Genomic DNA, 18,851 nt, shown 5'->3' with positions numbered 1-18,851 from the left:
GTGAATCTTAAAAAAGATGAAACTTGTGGTTTTTCATCTGATTTTTCTTCAGCTCTAAGATGTTACAGTTGTTCCTACATCTAGTTTTAAATTAAATGTTAAAAAAACTTAAACACTTAATTATTTAAATTAAATAATTTAAATAGAAAAGCTGAAGAATTTACATTTACTCTTGTGACTTCATTTCATCTGCTTTGTACATGAGTGTCTGATTTCTGTTTATCAGCTATGAAAACTATTGAGTGTACTGCTTTTGTTACAGATATCATCTGTGCTTTTGGGATTTTTAAAGTTTGCCTTTTTTTTTTTTTTTTTTGCATTGTATCTTCTTTTTTTCCTGAGAACTGACTAAAGCTTTCTTATTTCCATCTGCCATTCATTTTAAAACTGCTCCTTCCCTATTCTTGGATTATAACCCTTACCCTAATTCTGCCTTTACACTTGTTCAGGATCACAATCTGCTAATACCATTGGTGGTAAGAATCTATAGACTTTATGTGTGCATCTACTGTATGATCACCTATTTCCATTACCAAATATGGGTTCTATTCAGCAGAAATTCTTACATAATATTCCATCATTTTGTAATCATGTTGGGATAAAACTTAGCAATTGAGTTCCCACCGCCTTTGGCCTTGTCTTTATTATATTGCCAAAACCGAATTTTTTAATTTATCTGAATTGGCCCAACATATGTAAACATTCAAAGAAAATGAGCAGTAGTAATGCTTTGAAATTCCATAAAAAGTATAAAAAAGGCAGCACAAGAGAAAATAGGTATCTGGTTTCAAGTTTTACAATTAGGGCATTTTCTGTTAACGTGCAATTTCCTGGGTGCATTATGCCCCTTTTCATCAACTCTGTAGTTTTCCTAAAGGAAATAATTAACCTTGGTGGCTCTTTGCTGGAGAAAAAGCCTTACTATGTTCTTCTAAGTATAAATCATTCCAAATGAGTTGTAGACACTGGAATTATTAGTCTTGGTGTGGTGACCAGAGGTACTGGAAAAGAGGAAGGGAGAGATTAAAGTGAACTGAACACTGCCAATTTTATTTCCTAAGAGGGGCATGAATGAATTTAAATATCTAGAGAGTGAGCTTGCATAATTCTAATAAATTTAAATCTAGAGTAGAAAAAGTAGTTACTCTGCTTCTAAACTGCACATTTCCTGTCTGCTGAATAGATCCACATTTCAAGGAATACTCCAGTCTCCTATCAACACTCTTCCTCCACAAATTTACATTGGTTTAACAGAATACCATATTGTATGTGCTTAGTTCATTCTCTTTATACTTTTTATATTGTTACTCTTATTCCCATAAAATATTCCATTTACCTATCTTGCATTGTGAGTTTGTGGCATGTTGGGTGTTTGGATGTTTTAGTGTGTATGTTTAGTTTAGATCCTGCATGGAAAAAATAGGTACCTCCACTATCCTGAAGGCTATAACTGAAAGAAACTGGATTTGAAGATTCTTCACCTGAACTATCATGAAACGTTTTACTGAGCAGTCATTTTAAAATACAATTGAGTAATTTCCCTACAATAATTTAGAATTCCTTCTGCTCAAATAGTAAATTGTTAGTTTTACTGGAAACACTGTTTGTGTACAATTTTGCTATCCATGATGAAAGATAAGTTCAATTTTATGTGCTGATACAGTTTAAGAATTAAGCAGGAGTATAAATTGTACTAAGCAAGCTATGCCAAGAACTAATAACATGGGATCACAGATCAACAGCCCATAGACCACATCTAGCCTGCTCTATTCATGTACTGTTTAGCCTACACAACGTGATAAACCTCAGGAAATTTCAAAGCTCTCAGTTTAAAAATATCACAAACCTAGTCAGTATTACCTCAAGACAGAGGCTGGTTAGAACTCAAAGGTCACCTCCCCCTTAGCAAAGGGCAGACAGTCTCCTCTTGATTACCATCTGCTTGACCACTCCCCCTGCTCTATACTTAGGAGAACTGGGCTGGTGGTGTGGCTCAAGTGGTAGAGTGCCTGCCTGGCAAGCACAGGGCCCTAAGTTCAAACTCCAGTACCACAAAAAAAAGGCAAGCAAAGAAAGAAGAACCTGTTCTTTTTTTCAATATCTTGTTCTTGTCCCCACTGACATTTGAGTCTTTAATCTGTTCAGTGGAAATAAACTCTTATTGGGTAAGATTGTACATCATGAGCAGTGACTCTTCTACTGCATGGAAGGTGGTGCCTGAGGAAAGGAAAAGATTGGCTCATGAGATTTATTTAAATGCAAATTCTGTAATGTTGCCATTTAGAATCTAGGGTTAGATTATATCTTGGAATTATCTAGTCCATTTTCCTATTGAACATAGATATAAAATGTTTTGATTAACATGGGAATTCATCTCCTTAAAAGTTAACCTCTATACTTCTACTTTAAAACAATGTTTCTTTCTAGTGTGGTGGCACACACCTGTATTTCCAGCATTCAGGAGGCAGAGACAAGAGGAACAAGAGTTCAAAGTCATCCTGGGCTACATAAAACCTCCCTCTGAATAAATAAATCCCAGGCATAGTAATTCATAGCTATAATCCCAGCACTGGGAGGCAGAGGCTGGGGTAATGCAGATTGAAGGCCAGCCTGACCTACACAGTGAGGCCTGTCTTAAAAATCATGAATGAGGATTGGGAATATAGCTCAGTGGTTAAATGTTTGCCTGGCATGCATGAGGCTCTGGATTTGATCCCCAGTACTACCACCCCAAAAAACATTATGAATGAATGAATGAACCAGGTGTGGTATGACACCTCTATATTCCCAGCACTCTGGAGGCAGAGGCAAGAGCATCTCGAGTTCAAGGTCAGCCTACATAAAAGACTCTGTCTATAAATACATACCTACCCATCAACATACATAGAAAACCATATGGAATAGGACTAAGAGCCAAATGTCAGAGAAGTCAGAGATATATTCTAGAGGATAGAAGGGGAGTTAGAGATTGGGGCATGGATTTAAAAAAAAAAAAAGCACACTGTTCTGTATGTATATAGGTAGATAAGTAGGTAGGTATTTACAGACAGGGTCTATTATGTAGGCTGACCTTACATTTGAAATCCTCTTGCCTCTGCCTTCTGAGTGCAGGAATTACAGGTGTGCCCCACCATGCCAAGAATTTATTTATTCAGATGGAATCTCTCTTCTATATCCCAGAATGTGGCCACCCAAGAGACCTTTGTGATTTGAATATAAATTTCTTCTTTAGCTGACCGAGTTTTCTCAACATTTAAATTTTAATTTTGTAAAATTTAAAAATGTATATAGTATTTAAGTAGATGACTTTGCTGTACACATTCACAAGCCTCTCAGGGAAACTATTCTAACGTAAGCAAATTATCATTATTATTAATGAAAATAATAGCAGTGAGAAAATTAAGGCGTTATATTCTCCTTTAAATTTATAGCTTTTTCACACAGATCATCTTAACCAAATGTACTATCAGACACATGGTTGCTTTGGAAACCTTTCTTACAATTTGTATTCTAAAAGTCATAATACTGTTATCATTATCAAACATAGTATGGTATATCCCCCAAAACACTTACCATTCAGTGCTAGTATAGGTGATACCTTTTTCCCCCCAGGTTGTAATTATGTATAAATCTTTCTCACTGCATTTTCTTTAACCTGCCATATTATCACTGTTTCTTGAATTTTTATCTTTTCAGCAAGTTCTCTAGGGGTTCACATCTTAGTATTTTTATATGTGTTTGGTGTTTAGCTGGCAGCCGATCTGGGTCTCCAGGAAGAGTTCTGACCACGACAGCCCTCTCTACTGTGAGCTCGGGTGCTCAAAGAGTCCTGGTCAATTCAGCCTCAGCACAAAAAAGAAGCAAGATACCACGGAGCCAGGGCTGCAGCAGAGAGGCTAGTCCATCTCGGCTTTCCGTAGGTAAGATTTTCTTTAGGAGAATTGACACTTATTTCTCTAGTGTTTCAGGCTTTTGTAGCATTGAAGACTCTAGAATACAGTAGGCTCTTAGAAGTCTGAGGAAAACAGCTTTAAAAAATCAAGGAGAATTGAAGAAGTTACTGAAATACAGGTTATGAGTTACATCTTAAAAGTACAATTTATAGGAGCTTTGAAAATACAGCTATTATTTTAAAGTTCAAGATTATTGAGAAACATGCAACATATTATCAAGTATTTATGTGCATGTATGTTAGCTGCATATATTTGACAATCGAATTGTAGGTCAGATAATAAGCTTCTATTTTCTTTCTTTTTGTTTGTTTGTTTGTTTGGGATACTTGGGGTTTAAACAAAGACAGGGTCTTGTGCTTGCAAATGCAGGATCTCTACCACTTGAGCCATGCCTCCAGTCCAACTCTCTATTTATTTTGTATTGACTAGGATACTTTGACTTTTAGCTAAGGAAACTGCAATTGAAGCTACCTTGAATAGTAAAATGAAGGACTGGAGGCATGTCTCAAGCTGTAAAGAGCCTGCCTTGTTAGTGCAAAGCCCTGAGTTCAAATTCTCAGTACTGCCAAAAAAAATTTTTTTTTAATGAAAATGGAAAAAAAATAAAAAGCAGTAAAAGGAAATTTATCAGTTTTTTGTTTTTTGTTTTTTAACTCAGGGCTTTGAACTTGCTAGGCAGGTACTCTACCAGTTGAGCTACACCTCCAGCCTTTATTGGTTCTTATAGGAGAAAAATTTAGAGGTTGTGCAGCCAGTAAGTTGACTGATTAACATTGCCTTCATGGATCCAGAATCTGTCTTTCCATCTCTATATACCTACCTATTTTTTCCCTCCCTTTCTTCTTTATCAATAGTAGTACTAATTTTGCCCTTAGGATACTTGCTACTTGATCTGTCATTCTCAGAGCAAAAATCCTCTAATTATTACAGGTTCTTTTTCATCATCTGTTTTTCATTGTTTTTAAAGTCTTTTGTAGATTACCAATGAAAATGCCATTTCTTTTTGTTTTGTCAACTTCAGCCAGTATCTCATTTCCCATACCTTTCTTTCACCTTCTGCTCTCTTAGAGCTATCGACTTTATTTTTACATTATTACATTTTACACATACATTCCACTGTGCATTCACAAGCAAGTCTTAATGTACTTTTAAAATTTAAAAATATATATGGTATATTGGTGCATGTTTGTAATCTTAGAACTTGAGAGGTAGAGGGAGAAGGATTGAAAGTTTCAGACCAGCCTGGGCTACATGGTGAGACCCTGTCCCAAAAGAAAAAAAGCTATAAATAATATTTATTGTGTTATGAATAAATAAATATGGTTTGCTTCAAAGACACATAGTGGGGGTGAGGTGGCCCAAACAATGTGTACACATGCATGTAAATTTTAAAATGATAAAAAAGATGCATAGTGGGTTATGGCCTCATTTCTTCCTAAAGTGTGTGGGTGTTCAAGACTTTGTGAAAGAATGTGCCTATTATACTGAAATGAATTCTTTTTTCTTATAGACCTACCTGTACCTAGAGTTATCCTACATTTTGGTTCATTTTGCATTTGGAATGTGACTTTCCTATATAACTTTTCCAAGAATTGCTAGCTCTATTTCTTTTGTAGTTTATAAAAGAATAGATGCCAGTCAGGAGCTAATATGCCCACTAACTTTTCTTGCCTAGGTTGGCCTCAAACTTCAGTCCTCTTGTTCACCTCCCAAGTAGCTAGGATTGCACAGGCGCTAGCTACTAAGCACAACATGGTCTTTTTTTTTTTTTAAAGCTGTACTGCTTTAAAATCAGGGCAGCATGCTTACCCAGCAAACACTCTACCACTGATCCTTACCTCTAGCCTGTCTTTCTGTTTTCTCAGGAGTGGGACTTGAAAGCATGGCTCATTTTTCTTCTTTGTTTAGAACTTTAAAACCAAAGAACAGGAATTGTTCTTTGGTTAATATTTGACATGTATAGATTTTTCTTTCTATTAAAAAGATTTTGACCTAAGACACCAAAAGTGAAAGAAGTCTGTAGTTCACTTAACAAAGAAAAAATTTGAGTTTTACTGTATATGTTGAACAATATTTTAAATCTTTTTTACTTTTGGCCTTTTTCTTTTACTAAAGCATTCTTTTACGCCTCTAACCTCCTAGAAAGTAACAAACCATATTCAAGAAACTTACTTGTATTTTTGGTTTTAAATGACTCTTTATCTAGAGTCATTTCTCTCCCCAGCTGGGCGAGAGTGGTGCCACACGCTTGATTGAGGTTCAAGGTCAGCCAGCACAGAAGTTTAGCCAGAACTTACCTGAAAAGCAACCCTAAGACTAAAGGACTCAGGCGTGGTTCATGTTGGAGTGCCATTGCCTAGCAGGCTCATGTCCTGACTTAAATTCCCAGTACTGACATAATAATTTTTCAGCCTAAGTTAACAGTCAGTTTTTAAGAAAGAACAAATAAAACCAAAATTTTAAAAACCCTGTACTTTGTCTTCTGTTTTCTTCCTTGCTGTGTGTTTTGCCAGCCCGAAGTAGTCGCATTCCTCGGCCAAGCGTGAGTCAAGGATGCAGCCGGGAAGCTAGTCGGGAAAGCAGCAGGGACACAAGTCCAGTCCGGTCTTTTCAGCCCCTCGGTGAGTTTTTGGACAGCTGTGAGGTACACTGCTTCCCTCTTGCAATATCGCCATCTGAGAACCTCTGTATACCTGGAAGCCAGCATTCATTGTTGACTATGAAATTATATGTTTGGGAAATGCTTTTGACCTTATTTAAGTGTCTTGAAAGAGCAAAGTCAGTCATCATGTAAACAAATTGCTTTCATAATCAAGTAATGTCACATAGGTACAAACTTTTTTGAACTACTGGAGCTTGAACTCAGGGATTTCACCTTGAACCCACTCCACCAACCCTTTTTTGTGATGGGTTTTTCGAGATAGGGTCTCGGAACTATTTCCTCAGGCTGGCTTCGAACCACAGTCCTCCTGATTTCTGCCTCCTGAGTAGCTAGGATTACAGGCAAGAGCCACAGTGCCCAGCCAGATGCAAACTTTAGAACACTTAATTTGATCCCTGCCCTCAGACAGCTAAGGCAGGAGGATTACAAATTCAAGGCCAACCTGGACTACATGGTAAGACCATGTCTCAACAAACAAAACAAAAGAATATTGAATTCAAGATTTAAATCATTGTAGAGAATTTAAAGATATTACTCACTCTGGCCAGGTGCTGGTGTCTCACGCCTATAATTCTGGCAACTCAGGAGGCAGATCAAGAGGATTGTAGTTCAAAGCCAGCCCAGGCAAATATAGTTCACAAGACCCTATCTTTAAAAAAAAAAACACAAAAAAGGCTTGTGGAGTGGCTCAAGGCTCAAGATGGAGGCCCTGAGTACAAACCCCAGCAATGAAAAGAAAAAAGTACTCAGTCTGAAATATGTGCTGTTTAGTTTGATAAACTATAATTTATCTTTTCAACTTAGAGTACTTAATGTAGTAATGTAGGTTTCTAGAAAAAATTTCTACAAACTACAATATCAGTGGGAGGGATTAATATTTTTATAGTATTTTATAGTTTGACAATCTTTTCCATATAGGAGCTCATGTTTTATCACTGCTATGAACCTGATTGTTCCTGATCATTGAGATTATATTGTAACTTTGATTATAATAGTATACTTACCTCAATTATAAAAATATTAGATATATTTTTAAACCTTTAGTGTTTTTAGGATAAGTCGAGAGGCATAAGTTTTTACATTGAGAATCTAGAATTTCTCTATGACCATTCAGAATTTTAACTTGTACTTTGCTTCTATGCACAATCCTGTGGCCATTTCACATTTTTTTCTTTGAAACATATAGCTTACTGTAATACTCAGAGAATTGCTCTTCAAGAATTTGGCATGAACTGGGTGCAGGTGGTTTACACCTATAATCCTAGCTACTTGGGAGAAAGAGATCAGGAGGGTTGTGATTCGTGGCCAGCTTAGGTTGGTAGTTTGCAAAAGGGCTTGTGGAATAGCTCAATTGGTAGAGGATCTGCAAGCGTGAAGCCCTTAGTTCAAACCCTAGTATCACAAAAAAAAAAAGTTTGGGACTCTTAAGTAGTATACAGTTATTCTAGTTGTCTGTTGTAATTCTTCCTCAGATAGACTTAGTATAGAACTTCAAGTGGTTAATTTTTGGTTCTCTGAGACATTTAGCTCAGATACTAGGCACTTGCAAATTCACTCATCTTTCTCACTATTTTATAAATGATTTCTGTTAGGTAAATAGTTTACTGACTTAACTTAGTCACCTTTCAGTACTTATTAACCATTTTGTGCAGCATTCTCTCTGTTTAATCCTCTTTCCTTGGATCTTTTTTATCATTTTTTTTTCATTATGATTATCCTGTAGCAAAGGAAATTTTAAGGGCTCTGATTAATACATCTGAAGAAGACTAACTTTTAAAGTGAAAGTAGTATATTTCACTAAATATTAAAACGCGTTTTCCTGGCAGTTTATTTTTATATGATGGACAAATATTAATATTGACTTTGTGTTGTTATAGAAATCAAAAATTTTAAGATCTATAATGCAAAATATGTATTTTGATTCTAGAACAATATAAGGACACGTCACAAATTTTTAGCTTTTTTGTTAAATTATGGGGGGTTTTTTGAGAGGAGTTTTGGGGGGGTTGGCGGGGCTGGGGTTTGAACTCAGGGCTTTGTGCTTGCAAAGCATGTGCTCTACCGCTTGAGCCGTACTTCATCCATTTTGCTCTGATTATTTTGGAGATGGGGGTCTCACAAACTCTTTGTCTGAGGAGACCTTGAACTGAACTTTGATTCTCCTGATCTCAACCTCCCAAAGTAGCTAGGATTGCAGGCATGAGCCATTGGAACCTGTCTTGATACTCCTTTTTGATATTTAGATGTGCTTTGATTTTTAAGTAATCTACTAAATGAACAACTTTATTCTCCATATCATTGTGAAAAATGTATGTTAACACAAATAAGGTATGTTATCTTTTGAACAATACAACAGTGGTCTGTGCTTTTTAAGAGCAGAGCCCTGAACGAACACAGATTTTGAGGCTTTGATTGTATAATTACTTCTTTGTGCCCTAATTTCCCCATCTGTCTCAGTCTGTTCGGGCTGTTGTAACAAATACTTACAAATGACAAATTTGTTTCTCATAGTTCTGGAGGCTAGTAAGTCCAAGATCAAGGTACCAGCATATTCAGATGGCTGTGGCTATGTCCTTACGTGATAGAAGGAGCTACACCTAGCTCTCTGGAGTCTCCTTTATAAAAAGTACATGAGAGCTTTGCCCACCCACCACCTAGTGCCTTCTTCTTGGGGATTAGGATTTCAACATATGAATAAGAGAGGCAAACAATTAAACCTATAAAATTCAATAATAATATTTACCTCTCTTTGGGTGTCAAGATTAAAGGAGATAAGATTATTATTAATTACTAGTTACCATAGTGGTTTTTTTTTAACTACAGTGTTTGTTTTTTTTTGTTTTCATGCTTGTATTTTTTGACATTTTCTTCCATTTGAATATTTGCCTTTTTTGTCTCTTATAGGCCTCGTATGTCCACTTAGGTGTAATTTGTATTTGTGTGTCAGGGACAATTTTGAAATGCTAATGTTTAATTGCCATATTTGGCAGTATTCTGATCATTAACTATTAAGAGTAACGTCAATGTTAACTAACTCTCCTTGCCTGACATTAGTGCTGCCACTATTCCTTGTTTCTGTGGTAATAGATGAGGTTTGTATGGTCCTGTTATTCCAGCTTCCAGACACCATTCCAGATCTACTGGTGCCCTCTACGCCCCCGATGTGTATGGGGCCTCAGGTGAAGGATGAGTACATTTTCACTATGATCTATGCATTCATTTCAGATTTTGTCCTTTTCAGTTTTCATTGAATAATACTCACTTTTATAAATTGATTTGTTTTTTTTTTTTTAATTTACTGGAGAATAATCACTTGTTTTCCCCCCTCCCAAGTAACTTTTTCCCCTTCAGCACCCTTACTGAGCATTTTTCTCACTAGCAGAAGGACTTTTCTGTTTTGTGTAACCTGTTATGTCATTTTTAAATATAGAATTGTTTCATGTTTTCAGTTATGTTCTTCATCATTATATGTGTGTTTAAAAAAAAAAACCAAAATGGTGGATGAAGTGTTTTAATTGTAAATGATGGTGTACAAAGCAGTTGAGAGGGAGAATTCATCTTTTTGGTTTGTCTTTGTGCCGGGCACAAGGTAGCCACTTAATAGTTACTGAATGATCTATCTTAGTTACGGAATAAAATCAACTTATCTTGAAGGAGATACTATCATTGAGCTTTTCTTTCTGGTGAATTGCTGGTGACTTCATTGATCTCCCTAACCATTATTGGTTGAGGATTGATCGTTATTCTGGATTAGTTGGTGGTTCACCCACATGTAGAGACTTGCCTGAACTGACAGAGCTGGATTAACTATAGGGCTATCAATGTCAAAGCCCTTAGTCTTCCAGCCACTCTTTCTTGTACCTGGTAGTCATAAATAAGTTGCTATTCTTTAAATTTATTTTCTACACATTGTCAATAATTTTAATTGCCTTTACCCTTTTAGTTGACAAAAAAAATTCAGTGTGCCCAGAAAATATGATACTGCTTTTAAAATGCTTTGCCATTGGTTTTTTTTTTTTTCCCCTTTCCCTTAGGGTATTAAAGTTTCCCAGCCTGATACTATTAACATTTATGACCATCTCAAAGCTGTTTTCCTTCTTTTAATGTATTAGGTCCAGGTTATGGGATCAGTCAGTCAAGCCGGCTGTCATCCTCTGTCAGTGCCATGCGAGTCCTGAACACAGGCTCCGATGTGGAGGAGGCTGTAGCTGATGCTTTGGTACTCTTTTCCATTTCTCTGTCATTATAAATATTCCAATTACGACAACAGTTCATGAGTAAGCCTTCACCTGCATAGGAGAAAGAATGGGAAAATTCTAGATTAAATCTAAGACAGATGTGAGCAATGTAAAAAGCACAGCAGTATAATTACTGATTCTTACTAATTATTCAGGATGTTAAGCCAGGAATAGTAGTAACTCTGGTGGGGTGCTGGGAACGTAACTATTATTGATATCTTTAATATAGTATTATTTTTATTGCTCTGTACTATACTGAATGTAAGAGGAGATAGATTGCTATAGAAATATGTCACTTACAGGCATGTATTTCAAGGCTATCTTAACCTTGAGTGTGTAGGAGTTGTTTTAGTTGAGGGGCTGCTTTTGTTTAGTCTTTTAATTACTTGTATTTTCTGAGCTGAAAGTACAGCCTCAGGCAAATTATAACGAAGATATCTTCCAAGTTCTTTATGCCTGACACATGAAACAATGAGGTTTAAAAACCTATTTTAAAGATTCGTGGTAGTTTATCAGAAGAGTGGTATACAACATAGATATGTAGACAACATTTTCACTGTTCTCACTGAAAATTATGAAGGATGACTCTTTTGAAATGATGTGTATAATTTGTTTAGCTAATTTCCCAAATCAATTCAGTATGACACTTCTTCTTTCAAATTACAGATTAAGGCTGGGGCTATAGAACACTTGCCTAGCATGCCCAAGGCCCTGAATTTCTCAGCATTAAAAGAAAAAAAAAGAGTGACTCAGATTATGAATTTACAATATTTATCCTGTTTAAGAACCATTTGCTCATTTGGAGGAGAGGGTTATTGGGGATTGAACCCAGGGCCTAATACAGATTTATTCAATTTCTTACCCAGAATTTATAAAAGGCCTCAGCTTTGTTTTTAGTTCACTGTTTTTGGTTTTGGTTTTTTCCACTGCTGGGATGGAAACCAGGACTCCTGCATTCTGAATAAATGCTACTGAGCTACAACCCCATCCCTTGTCTTTTTTTTTTTTTTTTTTTGGTTGGGGGGCAGCAGTACTGGGGCTTAAACTTGACCTCACTAGCTAGGCAGGCACTCTCTCACTTGAGCCATTCCATCAGCCCTTTTTTGTGTTGGGTATTTTTGAAATGGCGTCTTGAGAACTATTTGCCCAGGCTGGCTTTAAATCTCTCTTCTCCTGATCTCTGCCTCCCAAGTAGGTAGGATTATAGGCGTGAACCAGTAGCACCCAGCTTGTTTTGAAATTTAGAAAATATATTATGCTACTAAAAAAAATTTAAATTACATCTTAACCAGTGTTATTATAATGCTTTTTTTTTTGGTGATACTGAGGGTTTCTGGCCTTGTGCTTGCTAGGCAGGTGCTCTTCCACTTAAGCCATGCTCCCAGCCCTTTTTATATTTTTCATATAGGGTCTTGCTTTTATGCCCCGTCCAGCCTTTACTACGATTCTATTTGCACTTCCCTCCAAGCTGGGATGACAAGAGCGCACAGTCATGTAGGCAGGCCTCAAACCATGATCCTCCTGGCTTTCCTGGGATATACTGATAACTTCTTTTTAGGATGATACTTAATTAGTTAGATGTTTTAAGTTCATCAGTGTATTTTTTAAATCATGTTCCCTAGTTTTTTATTGAATTATTTACCAATTAAATTCTACTTCTGTAAGTTTTATGAATTAGATGGGTTTTTTCTTGAGCTATTATACTAAGATGATGTTTGAATTACATAGGAATATTTAACTATGAAGGATTAAAAGTGAATTCCCAATAATATTCTACTTCTGTTAGTTGCATAGCACAGATATTTCAGTTACAATTATCAATTTTTAGGAAAAAAGCTTCCGACAGTTAAACCTAATCTTGACCTGGGGAAATAAAATTAAATTTGGTAATGGTAAAAGGATACAGATAAGAGTATTTGAGTTTCTTTGGGAAAACTGGTTACAGGAATATTTTTCTAGCTTAGGTATTTTTCTTTGAATTGAACTAAATAAAGGATATTAATAAGATTAAACATGATAGGCAGTTCTTTTGTATATATGTTAAAAAAAACTTAATGTTTCTAATCATGGGCATTGTTAATGCCTACTTCACTGTGTTGTTCTTCATTATTTTCAATTTCTCTCTTTAAAAATTTACTGCTCTCAGCTCTTAGGAGACATACGGACTAAGGTATAGACATTGCTGTTTTTTGACATTTTATGATACCATAACTTTTCTTTGCTTCATCAGTTTAACAGATGATGGTCTTCTATAAAAAATTAAAATGGAAGTAATAAAATTCTTAGACATACATCTGCTTTTCTATAACTGTGATTATCTTAACTAGAGTGTCTTAGGTGCTGTTTTTTTCAGTCCAACTTTTTCACAAATGAGATGAGGTCATTTACACTTATGTCTGTAATAAAACTAATTTGGAGCCCAACACAGGAAACATCACAGTATTAACACTCTAAATTAAAAATGAGAGCAGTAAGTAACAGAAACATCATTATAAAACTATTTGGACTGTTGAAGTTCAGATCAGATCACATTTCTTTTAGATTTTGGTCTGCAGAGTACTTATAGATACTTGGAACTATTTTAAATTGTTGTGCTTACAGTGTTTTATAGAAGTACCTTCACGCACACCAGCCAAAATCCAAACATCAGATTATAGAGATTTGTTTCCAATTCTTCCAAGGAAGTCTCATGTGAGCTATTTACGCTACCTCTTGTCACTTTTAATATGCAAGATATAGTTGACAGTTACATACATTAAAGTATAAACCTTAGGTATAAAGAAATTAAAGGAATCTGAATATGGTTTCTGATATTTATTGAAAGAGCCATTTTATATGTACTGAAGAAATGGAGGAAAGTCCTTAAGGATCTTACCTTCTAAAAATAATAGTAATGAAGAAACGGAGGAAAGTCCTTAAGGATCTTACCTTCTAAAAATAATAGTAATAACAGTTTCTTACATCTTTTGCTTGTATTTTACTTCTTTAGGAGACATGAGGGTTGGATTCAAGGGAAGGAAGAATGGCAAGAGAAGTGGTAGTGGAGGTAAAAGAATAGGAAAGAAGGAGATTAAAGAGGCAGGAAAGAATGAGATACTTTACGTCTGGAAAAGCAGACATTTTCCTGATTCATTGTAGTTCTCCTTTAAAAAGACAATTTTTTTATTACCAACTCATATTTCTTGTAAAGTTTGTATTAAATTACATTTTAGTAGTTCTCAATTTCCAATGAAAAGGAAAAAAATACATACTGAGCGCTTCCTTCTTTGTGCATCCGAACTTCCATATAATCTTACTCTACTTCTTCCACTTCCCATATTTAAATAATACTTCACCTTCTACTAACTTTTAAAACATGTTTCCTGAGCAAAAAAAACCTAAATATTGACATGTTGTCATTACAATGATTAGCAGCATGTTCTACACTGATTTTAAAACAAATCCTTTTAAGTATTTGGGTTTGCTAATAAGAAAAATAATTTCTTTTGTGATCAGTAGACTTTATGAAATATCAATACAATTTTTAACTACTACTGATGAAATTTTTTGTGTGTAACAGAAAAAACCTGCTCGAAGAAGATATGAATCATATGGAATGCACTCAGATGATGATGCCAATAGTGATGCTTCTAGTGCTTGTTCCGAACGCTCTTACAGTTCTCGAAATGGTAGTATCCCTACATATATGAGGCAGACAGAAGATGTGGCAGAAGTTCTCAATAGATGTGCTAGTTCTAATTGGTCAGAAAGGAAGGAAGGCCTCTTGGGTCTGCAGAACTTATTAAAAAATCAGAGAACTCTAAGGTGAGATGTGTTGTCTTAAAATAATTATTTTTGACTTTAGTTTGGTTCTGTAACACTTAGAGACTTATATAGAAACAGTGTTATCCTGAATTCTGAGGTTATGTAAGAGTCCCTTAGGACCAGATATCTGTATTATAATTTACTAAAATTGTCTTAATTTTCTTCCTGTATTTAAGGACACAGTTTAAAACAAACCTTCTTCTTCATGAAAGATGTTAATTTTAGAAATTAAAATAAATAAAGGCTGGAGGTATAACTCTGGTGGAATGCTTGCCTAACATTTACAAGGCCCGGGGTTTGATCCCCAGCACCACACACACATAGAAAACTGTGTATGTGTGCGCGCACGTGTGTGTGTGTGTGTGTGTGTGTGTGTGTGTGTGTGTGTGTGTGTGTGTGTAGTAATAAAACTGACTGGTATCAACAAAAAGAACGGATGTTTATGGTACATATTCTAGGTGTTCATGTAATGGAATTCGAAGGACAAAAGTTCATTTTGACTGTAGGATTTGGGGTTTTCTTCCCTTTTCTGATGGCTTTAGCTTTCTTTTCCTTTGTGTCCTTATTGTCCTTTTCTATGTAATGTTTTAATCCTTTATAGTTGACACCTATAGTTAACAGTAAATCATTATGATATTGTTCCTAGAGCCACTAAGATTATTAGGTTCAGTATATCATTTTAAATGAGAAAGGGAATAGGGAAGAATTTAGAAAAGTTTTTAGCCTTGAAATGGTGAATTTTAAGAAAACATCCTAATATTTAAAAGAATGGGATTTGTATACTAAGAATGCCACTTGTGTAATTTTCTCTCTTTGCTACATTAGTGAAATATATATATATTTATATATATATATATATATATTTATTTATTAGTGAAATATATATTATACCCCTTTTTTTTTTTGGTTGGGATTAATTTTTTTAATTGGCATATTATTGTACTGGGGGTACATTTACAAAAGAGCTTACAATATATCTTAGTTAGATTCACCCCCTCCATCATTCTCCTTTATTTTCCGTCCCCTCTATCTTTTTTTTTTTCCAGTACTGGGATTTGAACTCATGACCTATTATACATTGAGCCACTCCACCAGCCCTTTTTTGTGATGAGTTTTTTCAAGACAGGGTGTCATGAACTCTTTGCTTGGGCTGGCTTTGAACCATAATCCTCCTGATCTCTGCCTCCTAGTAGCTAGGATTACAAGCATAAGCCACCAGCTCTTGGCCCTCCCCACTTTCTTAAAACAGATCCACAGGTCTCATTATTCCATTTTCATACATGAGTACATAATATTTCTACTATATTTGTCCTCCTTCACCTTTTCCTTATATCCTCCCACCTCTCACTGGTACCAGAACCCAGACAGGACCTTTTTTTACCTTCCTGACCTTCATTTTGAAAAAAAAGACATTTTTGTTTGTTTAAGATAGCTATACAAAGAGTTTCATTATGACATTTCCATGTGTATATGTATTATATCCCAAATTTGTTCATCCCCTCCATTTTTCTTCTTTCAGCCTTAGTCCCTTTCTTATGGTGATTACAACAAATTTAAATATACTATATTCATTCTTGTATAGAAAGTACATCAACCACATTCACTTTCTTTCCTTCTTTTACCCTCCCTCTCCTATTACTGCCCTCCCATTAGCATAACCTGTTTTTCATTCTTATCTTCATTGTTTAGGTGTCTGTTCATTTTTCAGTGGGATTTTTGCCTTGTTATTGTACCTGTTCATGCATTGTGCTTAAGTCATGTAATCCCCCCTCAACTGCACTTCCTTGCCCTTGTTTTCAATGTGTTTCGCTGAACATTCATACACAGATGTGATGCATTTCATTATTATTTGCTGTGCATTCCTACAGAGATGTGATGCATTTCATATTTGCTGTCTTTCCTCCTTTTCCTCCTTCCTTAGTTTCTTCTGTCAGTTCCATTTTTGAATACATGTTCTGTATATATTTGTGTGTATATATAATATTGGTTGTATTTGTTTTGAGCCTATATTTCACATATGAGGGAAAACATGCAGCCTTCGGCTTTCTGAGTCTGGCTAACTTCACTTAAGATAGTTCTCCAGTCCCATCCATTTACCTACAAACAACAAAATTCCATTCTTCTTTGTAGCTGAAAAAAATTCCATTATATATAAATACCACATTTTCATAATCCATTCATCAGTTTTGGTTCTTTCTGGCTGTTTCCATAGCTTAGCTATTATGAATAATACTGCAATAAACATTGGTGCTCAGGTGCCTTTATTATAACCTGACTTACATTCCTTCTGGTATATCCCTAGGAATGATACTGCTGGATCACATGGCAGTTCTATTTTTAGTTTTCTGAGTAGCCTCCATACTGTTTTCCATAGTGATTGTACTAATTTCATATCCACCAGCAGTGTATGAGGATTCCTTTTTTCCCACATCCTCACCAACATTTGTTGTTTGTGTTCTTGATGGTAGCCATTCTGACAGGTGAGGTGGAATCTTAGTGTGGTTTTGATTTGCATTTCCTTTATGGCCTTGGATATTGAGAATTTCTTGTGGTTTTTTTTTTTTTTGGCCATTTGAACTTTGTCCTTTGAAAAGGCTCTGTTCAGTTCGTGTTCTCATTTCTTCTTTTAGTCATTGATTTTTGGGGGAGTTTAGTTTTTTGAGCTTCCTATATATTCTGAAATCTCTTGTTAGATATACAGCTGGCAAAGATTTTCTCCCATTCTGTGGGCTGCCTCTTCAATGTGGTGACCATTTCTTTTGCTGCACAGAACCTTTTTAATTTCATGTAGTCCTATTTGTCAATCCTTCTCTTAGTTGCAGAACCTTTGGAGTACTATTTAGGAACTTATTGCCCATTCCTATAAATTCCACTGTATTCCCTACTTTTTTCTGCTCTAGTTTATAAGTTTCAGGTCTTGTATTAAGGTCCTTAATCCACTTTCAGTTGATATTTGTACAGGGTGAAAGACATGAATCTAGTTTTAGTTTTCTACATGCAGTCATCTAGTTTTCTCAGCAACATTTGTTGGCTGGCTTTTTTTCTATCATATGTTTTTGATCTCTTTGTAAAAATCAAGTGGGCATAGCTGCATGAATTCATAGCTGGATTTTCTTTTCCATTGATGTTCACATCTGTTTTTGTGCCAGTACCATGCTGTTTTTCTTGCTACGGCTTTGTAGTATAGTTTGAAGTCAGATACTTTGATACCTCAAGTGCTGCTTTTTTTTTGCTGAGTATTGCCTTGGTTATTCTTGGTATTTTGTGTTTCCAAATGAATGTTAGGGTTGATTTTTCAATCTCTGTGATGAATGTCATTGGAATTTTGATGGGGATTGTATTGAATATGTAAATTGCTTTTGGTAATATAGCCATTTTCACAGTATTGATTCTGCCAATCCATGAGCATGGGAGATCTTTCCATCTTCTAAAGTCATCTGAGATTTCTTTCTTCAGTGGTTTAAAGTTTTCACCGTAGAGGTCTTTCACTTCCTTTGTTAAGATTATTCCTAGGTTTTTTTTTTTTTTTAGGCTATTGTAAATAGAATTGTTTTCTTATATTCTTTCTCAGTTTGTTCATTGTTAGTATATACAAAGGCTACTGATTTTTGTAAACTGATTTTTGTATCCTGCTACTTTACTTTGTATCCTGCTTACTTTACTGAAGGTGTTCATGATGTCTAGGAGTTTTTTGGTGGCGTTTTCCAGGTCTTTTAGGTATATGATCATGTCATCTACAAATAGAGATAGCTTCATATCTTCCTTTCCCACTTGAATTCCTTCTATCTCTTCTTCTGATCTTAATGCTCTGGCTAGAAATTCCAAGACTATGTTGAATAAAAGTGAAGAGAGTGGACACCCTTGGTCTTCCTGACTTTAGAGGACATGATTATGATATTCACTTCCAACCTTTAAAATAGTATGGGTTATAACGGAATTATTACTGTGTTCAATAACTTTCTGTTCAGCCCTAAATGGTAAATCCCAAAAATTTCCCAGTTTTAGGGGTTGATTTCTTTAAACTTTTTGTTATTGTTAATAAATTTAATTTTAGATAAGGTTATTTTTATGTAAGTTATCCTATAGCAAGATAATAACTTTTCTGTCATTTTATTATTTTTGGCAGTCGAGTTGAACTGAAAAGATTGTGTGAAATTTTCACCAGAATGTTTGCTGACCCTCATGGCAAGGTAT

The 18,851-nt window shown here is 35.4% G+C and overlaps 1 protein-coding gene across 43 annotated transcripts in view; it reads left to right on the top strand.

Moving 5' to 3' along the window:
• Window positions 1-18,851, top strand: part of Clasp2 (cytoplasmic linker associated protein 2) — a 206,657-nt gene that overhangs the window by 119,877 nt on the left and 67,929 nt on the right. For 9 of the 43 annotated variants that reach the window (XM_074074087.1, XM_074074085.1, XM_074074082.1 and 6 more), the window contains 8 exons: window positions 450-476; window positions 3,750-3,920; window positions 6,467-6,574; window positions 9,732-9,794; window positions 10,728-10,834; window positions 13,000-13,023; window positions 14,413-14,657; window positions 18,784-18,847. In XM_074074087.1, the coding sequence (XP_073930188.1) occupies window positions 450-476; window positions 3,750-3,920; window positions 6,467-6,574; window positions 9,732-9,794; window positions 10,728-10,834; window positions 13,000-13,023; window positions 14,413-14,657; window positions 18,784-18,847 (809 nt within the window). The remainder of the gene's footprint in view (window positions 1-449; window positions 477-3,749; window positions 3,921-6,466; window positions 6,575-9,731; window positions 9,795-10,727; window positions 10,835-12,999; window positions 13,024-14,412; window positions 14,658-18,783; window positions 18,848-18,851) is intronic. The other 34 variants (XM_074074091.1, XM_074074086.1, XM_074074097.1 and 31 more) reach the window with 7 other exon arrangements.

Source organism: Castor canadensis, chromosome 5 (assembly GCF_047511655.1).
Source record: "Castor canadensis chromosome 5, mCasCan1.hap1v2, whole genome shotgun sequence".
In the NCBI taxonomy this organism is placed as follows: domain Eukaryota; kingdom Metazoa; phylum Chordata; class Mammalia; order Rodentia; family Castoridae; genus Castor; species Castor canadensis.
The sequence above is the reverse complement of the archived record's forward strand: the minus strand, read 5'-3'. Positions and strand labels throughout refer to the sequence as shown.